Consider the following 25,464-nt stretch of genomic DNA (forward strand, 5'->3'; position numbering starts at 1 on the left):
CACTGTTCAGCGCTGCACTGAGCCTTTCCATGCAAGTCTCACAGTACACCGATGGAAAGGTGGTCTTATTCTCCCCATTTTGCAGGTGAGCAAACTACAGACTTTTTGAACAGGGGAACGACACGAGGAAATTCGTTTAAACCGTGTGTGTACTCAGTAACAGTTCAAAGGCATCAGGTGACCAAAAAGTGCACACATAGGACAGGTGCAGAACCCCAGCGTGGGTATTACTTGGTATTATTCACGGTAGCCTCTTTGGACGGCGGGCATAAGTACATCACCCCAAGAAGCCAGAGCTCGTCCCCACAGCCTGCCTAGTGTCTCCCTCTCCGTCCTCATTTCCGCAGGACCCAGGCTGGAGAAGGGGAGGTGCAGGACCCGACAGATGGCCGTCAGTCCCACCAAATAAACTGTCAGTGAGCTCGCTAAACAACGAAACTTCTAGACGCGGACTCCACTGCCTACCCCCCTTCTGGCCAGATTGCTGGCCGTGAAACTTTTCTAGGCGGAAACTACTTGAGATGCTACTGAAAGTAGGCTTCAGGAAGCAGCCTTTTCTCTCAGGCCATTTCAAAGCCCACATCATTGTGGCCCTGTACTGCCCGTGGGCCTCCGCAAGTGGGCCTCTCCCATTCTTAAAGTGAGGCACCGCCTTCCCTTGCCCTCGCTCCAACAAACAAGCAAAATCAAATCCCGTCTTTAAAAAGCCCAGGCGGTCCTGGGGTAGGGGGTGGGAAGAGGCCGCCACCCCTCCCCCACACCGCGGCGCCTCAAGCGCCCGGGAACTACCAATCCCAGCGTGCCCCGGGGCGGCGCGGGCGCAGGGGCGCGTGCGCGGAGGGCAGCCGTTGGCTGGAGCGGCGGCTGCGCGGGTCGCGATACTGTGAGGTCTGCGGCCGCTGGCAAATCGGGCCCAGGATGTAGAGTTGGCGGTGGCTGACGGCGCGTCTGACGCGCAGTTGGGTGGGGTAGAGAGTAGGGGGCGGTAGTCGGGGGTGGTGGGAGAAGGAGGAGGCGGCGGCGGCGGCGAATCACTTATAAATGGCGCCGAAGCAGGACCCGAAGCCTAAATTCCAGGAGGGTGAGTCTAAGCTCCTGGGGAAAAAGCATCTATCGGCGCAGGAGAGGGAGGCGGGCTCGGGGTGGTTGAGGTTTGGGGGCCGGGGGTGGCAAGGGCTGCACCCGGAGGAGGCGGCGGACAGGGCTTTGTGCGGGGAAAGCGCATTGCGGCGGGTTATTTCGGTGCGTCATGAGGAGAAAATACCTTGTGAAGCGAAAGCGTTAGGCAGGCGTTAGAGTGGCAGAGGGAGCCATTGCCGCGTGGCAAAGCCTTAGTGCAGTGTTTGTTCTGAGGAAGAGGGCGCGGAGAAAGTAGCCTATTGTAGGGAGGCGACTGGAGCGCCATGGCGGCCGTCAGGGGAAGTGATGTGGCGTGGGGGAGGGGAGTCAGGGGCGGCGGTTTCGGGCGCCGGCGCGGAGCACCCCGGCCGCGTGGGCGGCCAACGCCTGGCGCTCTCTGGGGGCCTCGAGCCCAGAGGTGGTCGCGCTCGGTGGAGCCGCCGGGCTGCGGCTGGGGGGGTGGGCTTCGCGTCTCGGGGCGGGAGAACTGCGTTGTAAAATGGCTGCTGCAAGATGGCCGCGCCATCATGGCCGCCGGCGCCTGGGTCCCCGGCTCCCGGCCGCCGACGCCGCTTTAGGGCAGATACAGCGCCCCCTTCTTCGCCCGCTCCCGCGCGGGAACCGGTTCCCCGATGCTTACCCCAGGGAGGTGGGTGGGAACTGGAGAGAAAAAGCGCGAGCGTCTGGGTCGGCTTTGTGTTGCCGGCAGGCGTCTCTTTTGCTTACCGAAAAGCCGAGTGCCAAGATCCTATGGGGATGTGACTGCGCTCTTGCTGTGCGGTTGCTTGTAAAGCAATAAATAAAAGCTACCTGAACGCGGTATTATGTTTCCACCTAGAAGTCCCATTGCCTTGCTGTTATCTTTTAAGTACAGCAGTTGTTTGACTAATTGCAGCAGTATTTGGTTAACTGATTGGAAAGTTGAGTTTTTATTGTCTTTGATCGACATGTCTTGGCCGACGGTAGAATCTGATTTCAACCGTCGAAGAAGACAGCTCTTTAATTTCCACAATTAACGTATCCAATCATTTATATTAAAGTGGAAGTTTAGGAGTAAACTAAAATGGAAGCAAAATTCTGTGAGGCAAGCAAGAACACTTTAAAATTCCCTTTCATTATTATGGATGTGTTAGTTACCGTAGATGTCGAGACGTCTGCAAAAAATTGTAGCGATTTTCAAACTTTAATGTGCATTAGTCGTTTACACAAAACCCAAGTATATTGTAACTCTGTGGAATATTTAAGACGTTTCTAAGCGTGTTTCTGCTATGACTGACTCTTAATACCTGCTTTCTCTCACGCTGAGAAGCTGTGTGACTACCTTCTATGGATTGCCCTTTTTTTTTTTTTTTTTAAACCATATATTTTGGAGCAGGGATTCTTAATCTAGGGTCAGTGTTTATAATTCAGAAGATCCGTGAACTTGAACGGGAAAAAGTGTTGGTTTCTATTGTCTAACTAAAATTTAGTATTTTTCAGTTGTGAATGTTAGAACGCCTCCCCCACAAAACAAGCAAAGCAAACAAAGAAACAAAAAACCACAGTAGTATTAATTGTATGTTTTCATGTCCCAGCATTACAGTGGTGGGAGATACATTGAGACGGAATGTATGCTCGTCATTATTTCAGAGTTGTGGTAGTAATTGGATCAGTGGCAAAATGCTTATATCCATTAAGAAGCTCATATAAAACCATAGAACGTGATATTTTAAATGTTTTGGTAACTATTTCAATACAGTTGGTTTCTTTTGTAATACTGTTTTACGTGTTTGTAGAAAAATTCTGGGAATAGGCCCAAAGGCTTAACCAGACTGTGAAGGATCCGTGGCACAAAAAATTAATCCCCACTGTAGGATATCAAAGGAAGATCACCCAGGTGTGCGACAGTTAAGGTTGGCTTACTGGAGGAAGTGCTTTAGTTCTAAACTAGAGGGATGGTAAGAGTGATAACAGCGAAGGAGAATCCATGTGCTGCTATAGTGGTGAATTAGAGAAGAGTATGAACTAGTGTATCTGTAAGGTTTTGAAAGCTACCCAAGTCTCTGCACTTACCATTACTACCACTTTCCAGACATGTTTTCTACTCTTGTGTCAAAGTTGTAACCATCTTTAAGAAATTATTATTATTTATAAGACATTTTCAGAGAATATCTTGGAAGGAAAAACGAATATTCTGTTGGAACTCACAGAATTATAACACTGCAGAAGAATTGAGCTTCTGTAATGGTGGAAATACGAATGATCAGAAACAGTTTTTTTTCTAAATGGTTCTTTTAAACTTGGAAGTTTTTATTTAATAATGGTGCAACATGTTATAAGCAGTTTTTAAGCACAGTGACTGTTTTGCACTCGACTTGGTTTTCCACTTGAAATGTTAAAGCATAAGGTAAAGAAAGCTATTGGGCAACTAGCCCATTGTCTGGGGGAGGACTCTTAGCTTGTTAGGAGACTGACTGTTGCTGGAATTTGAGTAATGTTGCCAGTAAGCAAACGAGTGGGAGGATGGGGAATTGGAATCACGTCACCCTTGGAATTTTAAGAGCATTGGGCAAAATTACCTTTGTAGTTTGATGTAGAAAGGATTAAGAGTGAAGAAAGATTTAAAGAAAATACCTGAGACTGTGGTTTGCTCCTTCCCCAATTAACAGTCCCCAGTTAACACTTCCATGAAAAAAATAGGCGTTTGTTATCCTGGGTCATGCTCTTCAACTTACTGTATATTTTTTCAACAGGATATTAGGGCCAGGTAGCTAGAATGGAGGTCAAAGGGTCTTAGCCTCAGTGCAATTGTCTTTGGAGGCAGCTGCCAAAAGGAGGGAGAGGGGAGTGAGGCCATTTTCAGGGTGCCTTTAGAGAGTACCTGGAGTGTTAAATTTGGGTACACAGGTCTGATCTTTGGTGCTGCTCTTTAGGCCCTATACCTTATCTATATCCCCATGGTCTCATTCTTATCCACAGTATTCAGCAGCGGCTCCAGCCTAGCTTTCTCTTGCACTCCAGACACGTGTACTCAACTGCTTAGCAGATGGCTCCAGTTTGGATGTCCTGTAGCCACTGTAACTTACTCCAAAATTGATCAGAAACCCCTCCCTCCATTTCCTTTTCTCATTAATGCTCCCACCATGCTGGAAGTCAGTTTAAAGTGTTTCTACTTTGGCTTAGCTGTCCTCCTCACTGCTTTTGATTCATACCTATTTTCTGTTCTTATCCCTGACAGTTGGGAGAAGTCTTTGGTCTCCTCGTTTCTAGTCTCCACTTTTTCTGCATAGGCCTAGTAGCCTCAGGCAGTGGTTCCTCAGAGTGGACCACTGCACAAGAATTTGTCGTGTTTCTTCTATGCTTTGGTACCAGTTGCTTTCCTCAGCATGGGCCTTTCCCTGTGACCTTACCAAGTAGCTCATCAGTCACTCTTCTTACTGCTTATGAAGATAGTTAAAATAGGAAATCCAGTAAATTGTGCAAAACTGATTGGTTACATGTCAGTGTCACCTATACTGCCCTGTAGTCTTTTCAGAAATGAGCTAGTAGGCTATTTTAATTTAATTTTAGAGCTGAAAGAGCTGACTCTGTTGGCATTTTTGTTACCTCTGGGCCTGTTGAAATCAAGTGGACCGAAAATAATGTGAGAAGTCTATTTCTTCTACAATCAAATGATATTTTAAGGTACTGCCAGGAATTGCCTGCCTGATTTGTCTGATGAGCAGGGGTGTCTTCCAGATCTTGTTCCAGTCCCTAACATTTTATTTAGTCTTGCAAGTCTTAATGGTAGATGCAACACAGAGTGTAAGTTCCAAAGGTTAGAATTGTCTGGGTTTTTTTCTTTTTTTTTTTACTTTTTCCCATTGAAGCAGCCCAACACCCAGAACATCATTGAACACACTGAAGGCATGAACATAGTGGGACCTCTTTTTTAAAAAAAAACAGCTGTATCTGACACACATTGAAATTTTTATGCACAGAGTGTTTTTCTTAGTTTACTCAGTTTAAGACGGTTGGAAGCAGAGAATGAATAGGTAGAGCATAAGGTCCTAAACTTAAGATGTCTTTAAATACCACATGTATCAGTACATTGAAAAATAAACCAATTCTGCCAGTAGATAGCTACAGTAGATTTAATTTGTTTAGCAGGTGATAGATGATTTGATGATTTTAATAGATTGATATCCTGATTACTTTTTGTTGTTTACATCAGTTGCTAAGGTGTTTTTGTTGTATTGAAGTTTGATCTGAAGCGTTGATGGATGCATTGCCTTACCCACTTGCCTACTCTTTTGAGGAATACCATGGTACAAGTGTGACGGCTCTCCATCACAACCAGATGTGCATATTCTTATATATGAAAATAAATCACAACTAACCCAGTACTTTTTTTTTTGTCTTTTTTACTTTTACAGGTGAGAGAGTGCTGTGCTTCCATGGGCCTCTTCTTTATGAAGCAAAGGTATTAAACTTGTTTTCTCTTGAAAAGTTGGCTGAAATTACTGGTTGGATAATATCAGTTTTCAATGGTTGGTAGCTTTAGTGAGAGCTACCTTTTTCATAGATTTTCGTAGATTCATAGTTCCTCATCTTCTCTTTATGGGTGTCTTACTGTTTTCTTAGTGGGTCTTACAAAGCATTGCTGTCTTGCCATTCATCTTACTGAGCTGCTAAAGGTCCAGTAGTTGGAAAGAGCATTTGAGGGGAAAGATAGAATATTGACTATTAATGGGAGCAAAATAGCATTTTGTAGTTAATGACTTGTGAGGAAATACTGCCAAAGTTAACTTTATTTGCAAATATAATGTGCTGAGTAAACACTGAGTAGTTACATTAAAGGTAAAAACTAACATTTAAGATGAGTACATTTAACTTATTTATTGGATTGTTTGGCAAAGTTTGAATTGTGGGGGGGTTCCGGGGGGGTTCCCTTTCCCTTTTCTCTGTATCAGTGTTGTGCTCAGGTAATAAAAACTGATTTTCCATTTAGCCAAAGGTAAGTGGGATGATGCATTATGAAGTCAAAGGTGTTCTTAGTATTTTGTTTCTGGTAACTTTTTTAGCACAAATATTTAAGGTGTGTCAACTTTTTACAGTGGTAGTTTTTAAAAAATGAACAGTATAATATTTAAAGGCAATTTCAATGTATGTTCTAGGTGAATATGTCTCTGAAAATAAGACTGTAAAGTGTCAGTGTGACTAACCATTTTCACTACTTTTTACTTATTTTGAATACATAGTGGATGTATGTTTTTAAAGTTCTAAAATGGCTGAAACTGGATTCATGGAGATGGTCAAGAACTTTTTGTGTGTGTACGTATATCTTAATGGTATAATACCGCTGCAGCTTATAATATATTCTGAGTCCTGTTTATCATTTATATCCTTGAAAGTTTTTTTTGGTTGTATCAACTTCTGGCAAACTCTACTGGACTGGCAGATTTTTCTGCGCTGGCAGCAGAAACACTCCAGTGAACAATTTTAAATGGTGATTGAAATAGCTTAAACTATTGTGGTTCTCTTGATTTGCATCTGATAAAAACTTAAATCCAGACAGTCCTCACTTTTTCATAGTTAATGACTTCTAATGATTCGATCCAATTTGTTTGGCTGCTTTTAAGAAGAACACAAGATGTTTTTCATCTGTCACTTTGCTAGTTGCTGATAATCAGCAGAACAGCTATTGCCTTGTGTAAACTAATGAAATTTTTTAATGATTCAAATTATTCAAAATTTTAATTCTTTAAAATAATTTAATAATTCTTCAGCTGAATTTATTTTTGAAATAAATGTAGCTTTTGGCTAGTTGGACTTTGAGAAAGCACAAATACTGTTTTCATTAGCTGTTCTTGGATAGCTTATCTAGCCCAGTGATGTAAGGTTTTAGGGGGACCTTTTGTGCTTATGGTTCTTCAGATTTGTTGGACTGACTCCAACAAACTTTACTGTTCGGCAGTTTTATAACTCTGGATACCTAAGTAGTCTGAAGGCTTAAATAATGTTCTTTTAAAGAGTTGCATCTTATTATGTTCATTTTGGCCAGCAGAGAGTTTAAGTGTAGAGTTCGTCTTTGAAAGATTGGTTACTTGAAAATTATCCAGGTAGTCTTTTTTTATTTCCTTCAGTATTTCTAAGTGAACTTTTTCTTTTTTATTTCAGTGTGTAAAGGTTGCCATAAAGGATAAACAAGTGAAATACTTTATACATTACAGTGGTTGGAATAAAAAGTGAGTATTAGATCTTTAAAAGCAATGTTTTATTTATAATTAACAAGGTAGCTTTGTGTCATAGACTGATACAAGCATATGCTTCTTAATTCTTGCAGTTTTAATGTAAATACATGTTGAGGCAAAGGTGAACCATTTGCAGTGTGATGAAAATAGAATAGAAATTAGGGTATACAGCCTTTTTTTTTTTTTTTTTTTTTTTTTTGCTGCACTGCACAGCATGTGGGATCTTAGCTTAGTTCCCTGACCAGGGATCAAACCCACGCCGCCTGCACTGGAAGCTTGGAGTCTTAACTACTGGACCGCCAGGGAAGTCCCCTACAGCCATTTTATTTTACATTCTTTGGAGTATTTTTTGTGTTCCGGTATAATGTCTAATAATAATTAGCCCAACTATTTTCTGGTTTTGGTACATTTTAGGACAGCTTGAGTCTTTTGCCTTAACGCAAACTTAGTGATTACATATGATATTTCAAGCAGTTATACTCAAAGCTAGTTGGCTTTTTCTACCTAGAAGCGGGGGGAGGAGGAAAAAGATTGCCTGATTTGGAAGTATTAACCAGCTCATGTTTTGAACTTTAGAAGCATAATTAAATGCTAACAAAGTGAATTCGTGTGGTTCACTTTTTGGCATATGACCTAACAGAGGTACAGAAATTTAGTTACAGAACCTAATTTTGCACCCCAAAGAGTTAAAACTTTTTTTTTCTTTTTTAGAAGTGATACTGATGTTGCTGGGAGTGGACAGTGGTTATAGATTGAACACGTTCTAGAATGTTTAGCCATTGGAGCTCTTTGTCAGTGATGGGTCCTTCTTCTTGGGGCCCATAAATATCACATTTGATAATTTAATTCATTTTTGGTGCTTGTAATTGAGTAGCCTGTAATTTTTACTATGAGAGGATTTTAATTTTATTAATGGTGTTTTGTCCTTCAAAAATAGTACTGCCAGAAAGTGTAGTGCTTGAGGAGTTGTTTTCTAGCAGATTTTAAAGCTTTGTGTCACCTTAGCCATACTCTGGTAGCCATATTCTGGTAGCTCTCCAAGTGAGCACTGCCATCTGATTTGATGAATACACTTGCTTTGGAAGGAGGTTTTCTCCTTGACATTTACTGACTCTGTGACTTTGGTCTTTCATACAGTCCCACAGCCAGGTGACCAACCCAGTTAATTTTATTTATTAGTTAGAAAATTTTATCACAAAATGGTTTTAGCTAAGAAGAAATACCAGACCCTTACTTTTTCTTCCGTTAGTATAATTGTAGAAAGGTGGAGATGTAAAATGTGTAAAAGTGCCTTCAACAAATGATTTTTTTCCAGTTAATGATAATTAAAATATTTATAATAATGATATGTTGGTAATACAGTAACTCAGAGTGACCCGGTGGGCTTTTAATCCTTTGGTCTTCTTTTTTTTTTTTTTAATTTATTTTATTTATTTATCTTGGGCTGTGCTGGGTCTTTGTTGCTATGCACGGGCCTTCCCTAGTTGTGGTGAGCGTGGGCCACTCTTCATTGTGGTGCACGGGCCTCCCATTGCAGTGGCCCCTCCTGCCGCAGAGCACGCGCTCCAAGCGCGCAGGCTTCAGTAGTTGCGGTGCATGGGCCCAATTGCTCAGCGGCATTCGGGACCTTCCCGGACCAGTGCTCGAACCCGTGTTCCCTGCATTGGCAGGCGGATTGTTAACCACTGCGCCACCAGGGAAGTCCCTCCTTTGGTCTTAATAGAAGTAAATGTCTATGATTTTAAATGGGATTTCAGGATTAATGCTAAATTGAGTCTAATATCCAGGAAAGTTTATCTTCTGGATCCCAGTGTAGTTTATGGCTTTTTCTTCCCTGTTAAAAAAATGAAGTGTTTAAAACTGTATTGCAGTCTTTTACTAGACTTAATATGTTACATATCAATATTCTGTTAACGTCAGGTAAAGTTGAGAGTATATCAAGATACAAAGAGAATCTCAGTTCTCTATAGGAAATAGAATATCTTATTTATGCATATCATGTATGGGAAGTCTATCCAGGAAATTAAAGAAAAGCAAATAGCAAATTCATGGAATAGATCTGACCCCATCCCCGTGTACACTTTAACTGTTTTAGGATTTCATCTTAATAGCAGTGAAGACAGCTTTTGTGCTTAATTCTTTCATGTATAATATTTTCTATAAAATTACATGTAGGTATGTACAGTGTGAAGACTGGGTTTTAAGTGGCATTTGTAGCTTATAAGAAATTGTGGAAATACATAAAATGCTTGCATTTTCTGATAGTATTGCTTGAAAATAAACCTTTGTTTCGTTTGTTATGTTATCTAGTAACAAATAAATGATAGGGTACACAGTTTTTTTGGTTTGTCTCATTTTATATATTACTCCTTGTAAAAAGAATTAAGGAAAAAATAGCACTAAATATTGGCGATCTTTATATCTTTGTAGACATTGAGGAATATTAACAAGGATGTGTTTTTTGTAGTTGTTTTGGTGTATAGATGAATATAAGGAATTTTGAAATTTTTGATCTTTAATAAGTATTTAGAGAAGCCTTTAAATCCATACAGAAAGGAGGAAGAGTTGCTCAAATACCCAGCAAGTATGTTATGTTTTTATTTAGTGCTGTGTAAGTAGTGCCATGGATCATTGTGACTTTGGGAATTAATGACAAGCTACCTTTAGAAAGTTCTGAGATTCTTTTATGCTTGAGCTGTGTGTAAAAATTTCTGGATATTTGGCCTTCAGTTACTACCCTGGTAGTGGTGTTCTTCAGAGCAAAAGATGTTGTCATTTCATTTTCCTGTGGTTCAGCAAGGGTTTTTAGCTCCTGACATGTGAAGGAAACGCAAGAATTGGTTTTTAGATCAAGGTCCTTATTTAGATGCATTTTATATTGGGGGAAGGAATTTGCAAGGTTCTAAAATAGAACTTTGTGGTAAATAGAAATTTGCTAGCTCTCTTTAATTTAGAGAGAATTGGAACAGGTATAAGAATAAGATCCTCATTTTGAGTACAGTTCATAAGATACTGTACTTTCAGGAAAGCATACCACAAAAGCTCAGTCTCTAAACTGGAATTTTCTTAAACTTCAGTGAATGTATACTTTTCAAAAGCACAATAGATAGTAAGATATTTCTAAATTCTCAAAAACCTTATTGGAATTTGTTGACACAGACATTTAAGTATTATATTTGTAAATAAATCTTAAAGCTTAAGCTAAATTCTACACCTAGTTACTGAGATTACTTTGTACTATGCTGTCTGTATCAGAAGTGCTGTGAGGCCCAGGCGCTCTGAAAAAACTTTGAAGACACGTGAGGATATTGTAGCACTTTTTCCTGTTCCTGAAGGAGCTCCCTCAGTACACCACCCCCTCCTGACCTCTAGGTAAATGCATGTTTTAAAGTTTTCTCTAGGAGATCATGTTGAGGGTTGCTTTTTATTTTTTATTCTTCTTTTGGCTGTCTTACATAAGAGGTCAAAGGTGGGAAATTATTAAATAAAAGACTTTGAGGATACATCTCTTTGTGTCACTAAAGGAGCTCCATCAGCAGGAGGAAAAAATTTGCACAAAAAGTTCAGCATTCCCTAAGAAATACCTTATCTTTGTTTTCCCCTTTGGAAAAAAAGCCACATCAGAAATCCTGTTCTGAACAACAAGGTCCTACTATAGCACAGGGAACTATATTCAGTGTCCTCTGATAAACTGTAATGGAAAAGAATATGAAAGGAATGTAAATATACATACTACTGGATCACTTTGCTGTATAGTAGAAATGAACACAACATTGTAAATCAACTATACATCAATAAAATAAAATTTAAAAAAAAGATCTTGTTTTGAAGGAGCTTTTCTAAGTGCCAGAAGGCCTTAGCAACTAGATATTTTAAGAGAGTGGTTGGTTCTAGTTTTTGAAGTTTAGAACACCAAGAATGGTTTTGCCTCGAAAGTTGGTGTATTCGTTTGTGAGTGAGTGATAACCATTGTAACACTTCAATTTAGTCTTAGCTGAGCTGATCTAGGTGGTATTCCGTATTGTAGACCTCCTAATATGTTTCTGACAGACCTTGAGTGTTTATTTTTTATGTCAAACTCTCAAGTGTTTTATATGTATTATTTAATTCTCATAACAATCCTATGAGATAGGTACTATTATCCTCATTTTACGGGTGAAACTAAGGCACAGAGAGTTCTGTAGTTCTGTATCACAGGTAACCAGCCAGTTAGTTTTAGTTCTTGAAGAAGTCAGATTATTATGGATTCCTGTGCCTCATGGTTTTTTTGGAATTAAAGGTCTTTTAGGTAGCTTTATTCTGTAAGGATAGTTGCTTAGGGGCTCTTATGTTAAATGCCATGCTTTTATGCCATTAAAAAAAACAATTTGAATAATCTCTTTTTGGACTCGCAGTTTAGATTTGGAATGTTGCTTCTGAGAATACGTTTATTGCCTTTAAAAAACATTTATTTATTTATTCTTTGGCTGCACTGGGTCTTAGTTGTGGCACATGGGATCTTTCATTGTGGCATGCGGGCTTCTCTAGTTGTGCGTGGGCTCTGTAGTTGCAGCATGTGGGCTCTCTAGTTGTGGTGCACGTCTCAGTGGTTCTGGTGTGCAGACTTAGTTGCCGCGTGGCATGTGGGATCTTAGTTCCCTGACCAGGGATAGAACCTGCATCCCCTCCATTGGAAGGTGGGTTCTTAACTACTGGACCACGAGGGAAGTCCCTTTACTGCCTTTTTACAGAACAGATTTTCACTTTAGTTGAGAATGAATTTGTAATGCCAGTTCGTCAAATTAGTTCAGAGAAGTCTAAAGTCTTGCCTCTTGTATTTCTAAAAAAACATAGTTGGAGGACAGTCTGAGTAATAACGAAATAGTTTTGAATGATATTTTAACTTTTCTCTTTTTCAGTTGGGATGAATGGGTTCCAGAAAGCAGAGTACTCAAATATGTGGACACCAATTTGCAGAAACAACGAGAACTTCAAAAAGCCAATCAGTAAGTTTGTTTTGCAACATGAATATGAGGAGAAATGCCTGTAAGTTAATTTTTGGAAATGAAATCCACAATGGAAGTCATGTTGGCTGCCTGCCTTTAAAATGATCCTTGGGACCTGTCAGCTGCTGTGTTATGACTTTGACTTCAAGTGATCAGAAAAGCTTCTCCTGGGGAAAGGAAGTAGCATACATATCATTTCTGGAGTCTGTCCTTAGAGGTAGGTAGAAAACAGAGCAGGATGTTGTTGGAAATTTCTGAAGTTGCATACTCATTGTTACGGTCTTATCTCCTGGGCTGTTTGGAAGGTACACTTGGTGGGGGAGGAATAAGAAAGGAAGCGGGGGTTCCCCATTGTTATTCACCTCTGAAAGCACATTGAGAAAAGGAACCCTGAAAGACTGTGTGGTCTATAGGGTAGTCGTTTTAATTTCAAAACTGAAATATTAAGAAAATGGAAATGATAAAATGGGATCAGATTAAAAAAAAACATTGGGATTGGTGAATTTTAAAACAAATGGAATTTTCAGTTATATGAGAATCTATTGTCACTTTTTACTACATTTATTTTAATTTTCGTAAGTATAGAAGAGCTGAATCTTAGGCCTTTATACTGTTCTTTCTTGAATTGATTTTTGTAAATACATGATCTCTGTTGAACTCATTAAATAAAAACTTGGTACCACAATATGTATAGGCTCGGGACTTCAATTTGAATATAAATTTCAGAATGGAATCAAGTGATCAATTTATTTTTCCGCTTAAATATTCATTTTAAGATGATTTTATTGAAATTATTTTTGAAGGGAGCAGTATGCAGAGGGGAAGATGAGAGGGGCTGCCCCTGGAAAGAAGACTTCTGGTCTGCAACAGAAAAATGTTGAAGTGTAAGATCTATCTTTGTTTTAATTTTACATACTGTTTGTGAAACTCAAACTTGACACACATTGTCTTCTGTTAGGATTTATTGAAAATGAAAACTGGAACATGGTTGTGATTGGAAAAATGCCAATGAGAACCCCCTTGGTGTTGGGTTGCTGAAAATACCTGTTAATTACATACTGATTCCTTAATTACATACTGAGTCCTTAGCAGTTTTTCTCCCCCACCTTTCCTTTATTTAGTAAAGGAATATTTCCTTTATGTAGTAGAATATACATAATGTGAAAATTTACCACTTAACTCTTTTAAGTGTACAATTGGGTGGCATTAAGTACATTCACAACCTTCCTTCTTTTAAAATTTATTTATTTATTTACTTATTTATTTACTTACCGCACCAGGCGGCATGTAGGATCTTAGTTCCCTAACCAGGGATGAAACCCGCGCCCCCCTGCAGTGGAAGTGTGAAGTTTTAACAGCTGGACCACCAGGGAAGTCCCTTACAATGCTTCTTTTAAGTTATATTAAATATGTATATATATAATGTGTTTTCTTTTACAAGTATAGTGTTGAGTTATCAGGACCCAAATTTTGAGATTGGAGGATAGATTGGCTTTTTCAGTAGTGCTAAATATGTGTATTAGTTTTAATTCCCCTTTTGAAACCCATGGTAACTGTGTGAGATGTTAAGGTTTCAAATCATCCCCCCTCCTCTCAACCCCCAAGAAAAAGAAAACCATTCCTTGTTAACGCTTAAGATTTAGAACATCTTGGTAATAAGACTATGTGTGTAAGTCATATGCATACACACATTGGTGTAATAAGTTTATGTACCTGAAAGCCAGTGTGGGAATGGTAGCTTAATAAAAGAACATAAAGAATCATAACTTTTATTAAAAGATCATTTTTTCTTGCCACTTGAATATTTTAAGAACAGATAGGTTTAATGAATGGTCCGTCATGTGCTTCTTTTCAAAGGATCAAAAGTAACGTGCTCTAAAATATGATTTATTTAAGAGAAGTATGTTTTCCTTGAGATTATATTCTGTTGCTTTTAGACCTAACTAGTCTGACTTTACTACCTAAAAATTAGGTGATAGTAATGAAGGTAATGATGCATTTTGAAATATTTGGGGTTTTAACCTTTTTGGGTGAGTCTTTTTCTCAAGGAGTCTTCCTTTTAATGGGAACGTGACACTTTGATAAGATTGTAATCTGAGTACTTAAGAAGGCATCATGTAATTTTAAGTATTGCTTTGCCCTGGTAGAATAGAAGATCTATTTTAAAATAAAAATACTGAGTAATTAAACCTGGAGATTTATTTTTTTTTAATTCTTTCATTTTGATTTGAGATTTTGATACAATTTTTAATATTTAGTTTTATACCTTACACCATCTTTAGTGTTTGGTAATTGTTCTGTAGCTTTCTCTGAATATACATAAACATGTATGCATCTGGTTGGAAAATATGAGAACCAGATTTACCTTTACTTTGTTGACATCTAGGTCCTTAAGGTTGGGCGCTTATTCTTTATAAACTAATAGTGAATATACGTGAATTTTGTCAGTGCTTTGGCTTCCAAGCATACTTTGGTTGTTCATTATTTAGTGGAATGACTTTTCTCAAGAATGACTTTGGGCTTGTTATTCTTTCAGATACATTGAATCTAACAGTTCATATTTTGATTATAACATTTAGTCCTGAAGCTTAGAAATAGGAAGTCAGACAACACCAGCAGTTTATTGTATGAAATCCGTTGGTGTACTTCAAGAAAGTAGCTTGCATGTTTAATTAATACAAGCAAGAAGGTTGAAGCAAGAGTCTTTACACCACTGGTATTCATTGAAGTATAGTTTATAGATCTTTAGAGTTGAGCTCAGTTGTCAGTATTTTTTCTTTAATTCTTTGGTATAGACTGGGTAAGAAAGGAGTTCTTTCTTGGCTTCTCTTGGTCCGCACGTGTTCTTGACATGTAAAAGTTCATGGTTTAATCTGACTCAGAAATACTGTCCAACAAATATTAGTGTTACAGAAGTTAGCCTTAGAGAAGGAGGGAAAAACCTGTAATATCAGATGGCCAGATTTTTGTGTTTATAACCAACATAAGTTAATTTTGAGTCATCAAATGAACCCCAAGCTCTAAATTAAATAAATACAGGTCGTTAACATTCGTAAGTATTAAAGCTGTAGAAAAGTAAAAATATTCAGGTGTTCTTTTATGGTCCCTCCGGGCAGAATCTATAATCATGGGCTTTGTAAACTGTTTTCCTCGTATTCCAGAAATAATTATGTATAAAATCAAAGTTAGTAATTTACTCTTTGTTAGTGTGTATATAAATAAACATGAGTTAAGTTGCTGTTAGAGATGATAACCAAGACATTAGCTTTGTTCTACGAATGGGAGAACAGAGTGTTTGGTGTGGTAGTGGAGGGAATATAGTTGAGACGAAATAAAGTGAAAGAATTTGGACCAGTGCAAGTGGAGTAATGGATTGGTCTGAAACATACAAATCTAAAATCAAATTATGCTGGTACTAAAGTAATTGGGAGAAAATATTTTAACCTTTGGAGCTTATTTTTGTGTTTGTGGAACTAATAATATTATCACGAAGTATATTTTTATGACTTAGCATGCTATAAACTTACAAACGAATAACATAACCTTGGAAGGAAGTCTCCTGATGTGGTTTTGGTTTGGTTTTCTAGTATGTGGAGGGAGATATAGATTTAGCCAACTATCAGTAAAAGTCCTTGTGTCTGAGTAATGAATGAGAATATGCAGGAAATAAGATCGCTGCCTGATCTTAGCAAACAAGGCAGTATTTCTCTGTGAACTTAACCTGGTAAAAGGAATTTAAACAGAGGCAATTTTACTAGCAATAATTATTTATCTTTTCTCTTTTTCTTCCCTCCTTTCAGGAAAACAAAAAAGAACAAACAGAAAAGTAAGAATATTAACTTTGTTTAAATTATTTTGCCTTTTATAACATTTGCATTTTGAATTCACTGTTAAATTTTTAAAGTTATGAAGTTTTAGAGTAAGCTTATGTTGATCTCAAATATGAGTCACAGCAATGTTACAGAGTTAGGTACATAGTAGTAGAGAACTCATGCTCCTACCATGGAGAAGCCTGTAAGCGTTTATTATTTTCATGTTACTTAATGACTGATCCTGAGACAATAACATTTTAAAATTAAATGTAAGATGGTAATATTATTAAATGTCGCTTTGTACTAGATGTTTGGTAGAGCTGTTTATAAAAGTTATATTTTTGGTAGGAATATGATTCTTTAATGTAGATTTAAGTAAAATCAATGTAATGGAAAAGTCAAAAGAGGGTATGTCATGAAACTAGTTTCCTTAACAGAGTTTCTCATTTATTAAGCTAAAAATACCCCTTCCTGACCCCCAAATTTTTACAGCACCTGGAAATGGAGATGGTGGCAGTACCAGTGAGACACCTCAGCCTCCTCGCAAGAAAAGGGCCCGCGTAGATCCTACTGTTGAAAATGTGAGTTTTTCCTTAAGTTTATGAATATATAGCATGTTAGGATTTTTAATCTTGTCATTTTACAACACAGTAAAAGTCATAGAACTTTGAGTGTCTCAAAAGCATTGCTAACATGGTTAACTACTGAAGTGAAAATACTTCCCTTTTTTGGATGAAGGATATATTTGTATACATCTTTATTTCACTTGTAGCACTAGATATGTTCCTGCTAGATTTTACCCCCAACTCATCATCAGGTGTTCATTGTGAAGCTCTGTGTTCATGTACACCACTAAATATTTCTTTGGTATTAGACTGAATAGACTTAGCTAGGTCACATTAAATGGTTTAGTGTGTCCCAAGATGATTGAGTAAAGCCACAAAAAGTGCCAGGAAAGCCTGTCAGTTCTGCATGTATGTGTGGGTACAATAGTGTAGGATTCTTACATAAGTGAGTACAGTGTCTCGTTTCTAATTTAGTATGTTTATAATTTCCAAAGTTATGATTTTGAAAATAGGGGTTTTAAAACTTTAACCAATGTCGTTTACATTTCTGAAGCTGAGGTTAAAACAGTGGTATGTTCTAAAAATTAGGTATTTTTAGGCAGTTATTGAAGACAGATTAGAAGACAGTACATTTAATTTTCTGTATTAAAGATGTAACTTTAAGATGGTCGTGTTTGGGCTAGTCTTTGGAGGTGTGACTATTCAAAATCAGTAAATTTGAAAACACTAAGTTAAAATGCATCAAGTTGGAGTGGTCATTTATAGAGGAAAAGGAAATTTGCTAAGGAATATTTACTTTCACATGAAAAGACATTGAATGGACTATCAAGATAAGATTCTTTTCTCCCAGGAGTTAGCTATATGATCTTTCCACTTACCAGTTTTGAAATGACAATTCCAGCAGTCCATTTGAGTAAATGATTAATTTATACCCAGAGGCTCTAAAGGTTCAGAAAAGCCTTTAGAAAACACTTGGAGCTGTTACGCAGCAAGAAAGGACAGATGTTTAATACTCTTCCTTTTTTTCTGTTTAGGAGGAAACATTCATGAACAGAGTTGAAGTTAAAGTAAAGATTCCTGAAGAACTAAAACCATGGCTTGTTGATGACTGGGACTTAATTACCCGGCAAAAACAGGTAACTTGAAAGCTACACAGATTGTAATCTATGTGATATGTTCTTGCTAGTGTAAAAAATTTTTTTCTAAAGGAAAAGCTTATAGACTTGAATATTGAAAGTATGACTGATGAGTATTTTTTAATTCAGGGACTGAATAATTTGATCATCAGAAAGGACTTGGGATTAAAACAAAGTACATATATCAAAGTCCATGAGTTTATAATGATTTTTTTTTTTAAAGGTCAAGATAACTCATTGTTGGCAGTTGCTAGGGCAGGAACACATTATTTTGAAAATCCATAAAAGCAAGCATGTTATTTCCTGTCTTACTATCATTGAAAATGGGATATTGTCTCATATGTTGCTGCTAATGGAATGTAATAGGAAGCACACAATACTGGCTGCATGGTATTTGTGACCTCTAAAAAGAACCTGAATCTGACAAGATCCTAGGTCTAATTACTTGTGTACAGGAGATAGGGACATTATGAGGTATGTATGTAACATCACAAGGGTAGTCATCAAAGTCCAGAATGAGGCACTCTACAGGACAAAAGAACCAATTTCTAAAATAGCACAAGCAGGAGTAGGGGAGAAGTAGGGACTGTGTGAGGATTACGAAACTTCATAGACATCAGTCATATACTGTACAGTGATGTGGACTTCGTTTGATTCTTGATTTGCCTTTGGAGCTAAACTGCTAGGTTTAGCTTAGTTCTACCACTTACTGAGTTGGGGCAAGTTACCCGGCCTTTTTGTGTTTTAGTGTTTACATTTAGTGGAATAATGGGTCCCAACCTCATAGTATTGATGTGAGGATGAAGAGAATATTCAGGTAAGTGCTTCAGACAGGGTCTGGCACATAATACTATACAATACATGATGACTTGATAATATCACAGAGGTAAATTTATGTGCAAGTGTATTCCATATATAGTAATAGTGTAATGTGTCCAACAGATTGAGTCTTCAGAGCTGTGCTGTCCAGTATGGGAACCACTAGCCACTTTTGGCTATTGAAATGAAATAAAACAAAAGTTTTAGTTAGTCACATTAGCCATACTTTAAGTGCTGAACAGTGCCCTTTTCTATTTTGTAATACTATTAGGTCATCTTTTATTGCGTTAAAGCTTTTTCAGTATACTTTTCCTTTGAAAAAGAAGATATTAGTATTCAAGTGTATTTTTGTTTTCATAGCTCTTTTATCTTCCTGCCAAGAAGAATGTGGATTCCATTCTAGAGGATTATGCAAATTACAAGAAATCTCGAGGAAACACAGATAATAAGTAAGAATATACGTATCTTTGAAGTATACCCAAAGACATTTCAAACATTATTTCTAAATAAATTATCTGAAACGTGTACTTTAAAACAGTACCATCAGGGGCTTCCCTGGTGGCACAGTGGTTAAGAATACGCCTGCCAATGCAGGGGACACGGGTTTGATCCCTGGTCTGCGAAGATCCCATGTGCCACGGAGCACCTAGCCTGCGTGCCTAGAGCCCTGTGCTCTGCAACGAGAAGCCACAGCAATGAGAAGCCCGCGCACCACAACGGAGGGTAGGCCTCGCTCGCCTCAACTAGAGAAAGCCCGCGCGCAGCAACAAAGACACGACGCAGCCAAAAATAAAAAATAGAATAAATGAATTTAAAAAAAACATCAGAAACTAGTAAAATAGAATTTCATTGCTTTAGGGAGTTTGGCTGGCAGATGTTTTCTTTTTTTGAATCTTATTTTTTATACAGCAGGTTCTTATTAGTTATCTATTTTATACATATTGGTGTATATATGTCAGTTCCAATCTCCCAATTCATCCCACCCCAGCCACTTCCCCTGCCTTGGTATCCATAGGTTTGTTCTCTACGTCTGTGTCTCTGTTTCTGCCCTGCAAACCGGTTCATCTGTACCATTTTTCTAGGTTCCACATATATGTGTTAATATATAACATTTGTATTTCTCTTTGACTTAACTTCACTCTGTATGACAGTCTAGATCCATCCACGTCTCTACAAATGACCCAATTTCGTTCCTTTTTATGGCCGAGTAATAATCCATTGTATATATGTACCACGTCCTCTTTATCCATTCGTCTATTGATGGGCATTTAGGTTGCTTCCATGACTTGGCTATTGTAAATAGTGCTGCAATGAACATTAGGGTGCATGTGTCTTTTTGAATTATGGTTTTCTCTGGGTATATGCCCAGTAGTGGGATTGCTGGATCATATGGTAGTTCTATTTTTAGTTTTTTAAGGAACCTCCATACTGTTCTCCATAGTGGCTCTATCAATTGACATTCCCACCAATAGTGCAAGAGGGTTCCCTTTTCTCCACACCCTCTCCAGCATTTGTTGTTTGTATATTTTCTGATGATGCCCATTCTAACTGGTGTGAGGTGATAACCTTTCTGTAGTTTGGTAAACGTTTTCTTAAAGGGCCAGATAAGTAAATGTTGCAGGTAAAATCGAAGCTATATCTAAGTACCTATATAACCATTTAAAATACAACTATTCGAAGATGTGAAAACCATCCCTAGCCTGAGGGCTATAGTTTGCTCACCCCTGGTCTATTTTTGGAATTGATTTCTTGCCTTCTTATTAAATCTCTGTTTTAAAAATCTGTTCAGTAGAGGCTCAGGGTCATTAGTTTAACCTTTTAATTCGTTACCCTTATGTTGGTTGACTTAATCTTCATCTCTCAATTCCTTTCAGTGACCTGCTTTGAAGGTAAATATTTTTTTTCATTTATCAGGGAGTATGCTGTTAATGAAGTTGTGGCAGGGATCAAGGAATACTTCAATGTAATGTTGGGCACTCAGCTGCTCTACAAATTTGAGAGACCACAGTATGCTGAAATCCTCGCAGATCACCCTGATGCGCCCATGTCCCAGGTGTATGGGGCACCACATCTACTGAGATTATTTGGTAATACTGCCATTTAGAAAACAATTTTACTTTTTTTCCTTTGAGCCTTTAATATTTTTGTCTTTCCTAATTTATATCAAGTGGTAACATAAAATAACATTTCAAAAATAATGATTTAATTCCAATTTGAACTTCTATTTAATATAGTAAAATCCAAAGTCGGTTTCTAAAATCATATACTTTAAAGGAATCAGTGATTGTTGCGTTTGCTCATGTAATTAAAATACATGCTTATAGTGCTACCTTGGATGTAACTTTGACTAAATTCTTTTGTTTAAATAGTACGTATTGGAGCAATGTTGGCCTATACACCTCTGGATGAGAAGAGCCTTGCTTTATTACTGAATTATCTTCATGATTTTCTAAAGTAAGTCTAAAAATTAATGCTTGAAGTAAAAACATGAATTAATCTAGTGTACTGAAAATTACTCTGTGATAGATTGACATTATATAGATACTATTATAAAACTAAACAGAACAATGTGTGCTATTGGTACAAGAGTAGATACATTGTTAATGGAACAATGTAAGTGCAAATGTAAGCTCTTAAAGATGAAGGGAATGTATGTTACACATACATGTTAAAGGGCTGGTATCTTTAACACAAAGAACAGTTCTTAATATGAAAAAGATGACCAAACCAGTGAAAAGTAGACATTGGAAATTCACAGAAGTCTCAGTAAAAAGGCCATTAAAATATGTTCAACATAATTAAAATATCTCTTGTCGATTGGCTTATATTTTTGGAGGAATGGAGGAAAGGGCAATCCTGCTTTTTACAGCTTTTTGGAGGGCATTTTGGCAATGCATATACAAATTTCAAATGTGCTTTTACCCTTTGACCAGACAGTTAGGCTTCTGGGAACTTATCCTGTAGAAATACTTGAATGCACAAAGATTTCCAAGCATGTTTATTGCATTAAAAAAAAAAAATGGTGAAGAATTTTAAACCGTTATTAATAGATGAGGTAGGTCTAAATATATGAATCAAGAAAGATGTCCATGTTGTGTCAGTTTAAAAAAAATAAATTGCAGTAGAGTATGGTATGATTCCTCTGATTTGTAGAGAAACACTTTCAATCTTTGGAATAGATTTGGAAAAATAAGGATCATACTTAACAGGGAGTTGTTTCTTGGGCATAGTTTTGGGCGAGAAGGAGTTTTCCGTTGCTACTTTATATATAAGTTCTGTGTTTGAATTTTCTTAAAATGGCACCGTGTATTTTATAATAATTTTAAAACCAACGTGAACCTGGGAATCTAAACAGCTTTATAGTCTTTGCTTTACCAATGATGAATTAATATCCTTTCTCTACCCCCACTTCTTTATGAAATGAAAGTGCTCTACTACTTGACATTTCAGGTCCCTTTGATTTTTATGGTGTTAATTCCAAGTTTAAACTTGAGAAATACTGGTCAATTTCTGAATTTATATTTAATATGATTTCAGAGAGCTAAAGAAAACACCTAGATGTTATTCTTTTAGACTAACGACACCTGTTTCTTAAAGGTAGTCCAAGTGCGCAGGTTGGTATTCTGGTGACTCCTGTTCTTTGCTTATTTGAAATAAGGGGAGTAACTCTGGACTTCCATTCTTATTTGTGTTGTTGTCTGATATATAACCCTATTTACCTGAGTTATAATTACATAGTTTTACTGTGAGGTTGTGATTATTTTAGTATATTTTAAAGTGCTTTGTGTGGCTTCTGTATATAATTAAGAAGAGATTAGTATCAAAATATGATTCTTTTTCATGCTTGTAATGAATATTTCATTTTTAGATACCTGGCAAAGAACTCTGCAACTTTGTTTAGTGCCAGCGATTATGAAGTGGCTCCTCCTGAGTACCATCGGAAAGCTGTGTGAGGCGCTTATACTCACTCTTGTTTGGATCTCTGTAAACACATTTTTGTTTCTTAGTCCTTCTCTTGTACAAATGATGTACTTTGGAAATGTTAGTGTATAACAGAAGTGATGTTTGTTTTCTGTTTGATTTTAAACAGAAAATAAAAGGGGTTACAGCTCCTTTTTTCTTTTCTTTTTTTTTTTTTGTTTTCATTTCAAAGTTGCTACCAGTGTATTCAATGATGGACAACAGAGAGACGTACTGTAGAGTGTTTTATTGCTTAGTTGACAAAGCTGCTTTTGAATGCTGGTGGTTCTATTCCTTTGACACTACGCACTTTTATAATATGTGTTAATGCTATATGACAAAATGCTCTGATTCCTAGTGCCAAAGGTTCAATTCAGTGTGTATAACTGAACACACTCATCCATTTGTGCTCCCCCCTTTTTTTTATGGTGCTTACAGTAAAGAGCCCATCCTTTGCAAGTCATCCATGTTGTTCCTTAGGCATTTTATCTTTGCTCAGATTGTCAAAGAATGGTGGCTTGTTTCATGGTTTTTGTATTTGTGTCTAATGCACGTTTTAACATGATAGACGCAATGCATTGTGTAGCTACAGTTTTCTGGAAAAGTCAATCTTTTAGAAATTGTTTTTCAGATCTTCAATAAATTTTTTCTTTAAATTTCAAGGAGCAGTGTGCTTGTGTGGATGCATCACAAAACATTTGTATGTTGTGTATTCCTTCTTGTATTTAGACAGTGATTTTTCAGGTGAGTGATTTTCTTGTTTGGCCTTTTATGGAATGAGAAGCTTGGCTTCATTATCTACCTTTAATCCACAGCAGCTTTGGTAGTTTGCCCTCTTGAGTTCTGGCTAAAAAGTTAGAGGTTCACGTGACTATTTCTCTGCTTTTCATAGACTATTATTCTTAATTTTGAGCATTGAGGGAGTTTTTTTTACCTGTGTGACAGCTAGCTTTCTGCTAATTGTTTACTTTGAGGTGTTTACCAACATTATTCACAATGCCTATAATTTGAGCTCCTTCCCCCAGTTTAAATATAGGCCTCCTTGAGAGGTTTTGACCTGTGTTATCCCTCACCTTTGTACTGTGGAAGTTCTTGAAGTTAAAAGGCATCTCATCTCTGCTTCTAGGAGTACCTCCTGTGATTTCTTCTTTGTTCTCCCATACAGTCCATATATTCTTGTGAATGGTTATAAACATGAAATCGACTGGCCCAAAGCTGGGCTCAGATTTGGCTCTGTCCTCCCCTGGCCGTGACTGTCACTTCACTGTCTGAGCCTCGGTCTCTTCATCTGAGATAGGAAGGTTTGGTGATAGGTTGACACAACGTCTCAGACAATTGTTATGTGCTTTTTACAGATGAGTTGACATTGTGATCAAACAGAATAGCTCTCTGTTTACACTGTTTGTCCAGAGGAGAGACAGAATCAAGTCAGCTCTGGAATCTTCTTTCCTCCCCTTTTGTGGTTTGGCAAGAAGCTGGCTCAGCAGGTGTGACTTAGCTCAAAGAAAGAATAGGCTGAGACTGGAGGTTGAATTCCAGAGGTTCCCCCACTTGCTAACAAGGCCACCTTGTTGACCTGGAGGCACTGCTGTCACACAGATGCCTCGAGGTTCCTAGCCCCACGCCAAATACGTAGAGCGTTACGGGGGCAGGTCCTGTGTCTGGCCCCGCTGTGGCCACCCTCATTGCCATTCCTGGTGGGTCAGGACAGCTTACAGGGTTGGCACCTCTGCTAGTTCTAGGTTTTCTCCCAGTAACTCGAGTGGGTAAGTGATGTGTGGGGGAGTCCAGAACCCATCTGTATGATGTGAGCTTTCTAACTGTTGCTTGCTCTCTAACCTCATATTTTCTTTTAGCCATTTGAGACTGCATTGTCCAGGGCAATGGTGAGATTCTCGGCCCTGCCCCCCAGAGATGTGGGTCAGCAGGCTCAACATGGGGTTCATAAAACTGCCGATTTTATTTATTTTAAAATTTTCACAACTTTTTTATTTCAAATTCAATCCCACAGAAAAGTTGTAAGAATAGTAGGATGAATACTTAGTTGTATACTCTTCACCTATAAGATTTACCTTTTGGGGCTTTCCCTGGTGGCGCAGTGGTTGAGAGTCCGCCTGCCGATGCAGGGGACACGGGTTCATGCCCCGGTCCGGGAGGATCCCACATGCCACGGAGCAGCTGGGCTCGTGAGCCATGGCCGCTGGGCCTGCGCGTCCGGAGCCTGTGCTCCGCAATGGGAGAGGCCACAACAGTGAGAGGCCTGCGTACCGCAAAAAAAAAAAAAAAAAAAAGATTTACCTTTCGTTAATATTTTTGCCATATTTGTGTACACATGTTCTCTCTCTCTCTCTCCACACACTTTCATTTTCTCTGAATCATTTGAAAGTAAGAATGTAATTGCATTTTTAACAGTCTCAGTGCAAGATCCTATTTGAGAAAAACTAGATTAGAGATTCACTGTATAGTAATTTCTTGGGGTCAGGGGAAGAGAAGGAGAGGGGTTAACAATATTTTCTGTCTGGAAATTAGGGCACTGTCACCTTTGAGAAAGATGAACCCGGTCAGGATCAAACTGATCTAGGAGCCAAATATTAAGCTAACTGATTGAACTCAAGAAAGGGTTTTCAATGGCTTGTTTGCAGTTAAGAATATTGAGAGCTTCCCTCCCTCCCTTATTCCTCTGTGGCAAACCCTAAGAATAAGTGAGAGGGGACAGATATATACACAGATAATTATGTAGATTTCTTAAACAGAGCTTTAAAAAAAGAAAACAAAACTCCTTGAATATGACTTTAAGGAGAAGCTTCCTTCTCCGGTTTGCTGTCTTTATCCATAGGATAGTAATAGGTGTTGCC

At 38.1% G+C, this 25,464-nt stretch overlaps 1 protein-coding gene across 2 annotated transcripts; it reads left to right on the top strand.

Moving 5' to 3' along the window:
• Nucleotides 1-797: 797 nt before the first annotated feature.
• Nucleotides 798-23,271, top strand: MORF4L1 (mortality factor 4 like 1). Of its 2 annotated transcripts, XM_032623399.1 has the most exons (13): nt 798-1,081; nt 5,514-5,560; nt 7,258-7,325; nt 10,587-10,703; nt 12,230-12,316; nt 13,120-13,200; nt 16,117-16,142; nt 16,621-16,709; nt 17,729-17,830; nt 19,010-19,098; nt 20,564-20,736; nt 21,019-21,103; nt 22,518-23,271. In XM_032623399.1, the coding sequence occupies exons 1-13, from the start codon at nt 1,042-1,044 to the stop codon at nt 22,600-22,602; spliced, it is 1,089 nt and encodes a 362-aa protein (XP_032479290.1). In that variant the 5' UTR covers nt 798-1,041; the 3' UTR covers nt 22,603-23,271. The 2 variants fall into 2 exon arrangements, with proteins under 2 accessions (XP_032479290.1, XP_032479291.1); XM_032623400.1 differs by lacking the exon at nt 10,587-10,703 and having other exon boundaries at nt 841-1,081.
• The last annotated feature ends 2,193 nt before the right edge of the window (nt 23,272-25,464 follow it).

The sequence above is a fragment of the Phocoena sinus genome, chromosome 2 (assembly GCF_008692025.1).
Source record: "Phocoena sinus isolate mPhoSin1 chromosome 2, mPhoSin1.pri, whole genome shotgun sequence".
Taxonomy (NCBI): Eukaryota; Metazoa; Chordata; class Mammalia; order Artiodactyla; family Phocoenidae; genus Phocoena; species Phocoena sinus.

Excerpts from the sequence above, each read along its gene's own strand:
- MORF4L1 (XM_032623399.1), top strand. The coding sequence starts at position 1,042 with ATGGCGCCGAAGCAGGACCCGAAGCCTAAATTCCAGGAGG. Across the intron at positions 10,704-12,229 it reads CACCCCCTCCTGACCTCTAG|TTGGGATGAATGGGTTCCAG; the intron begins GTAAATGCATGT and ends TCTCTTTTTCAG. Across the intron at positions 19,099-20,563 it reads CGAGGAAACACAGATAATAA|GGAGTATGCTGTTAATGAAG; the intron begins GTAAGAATATAC and ends TTCATTTATCAG.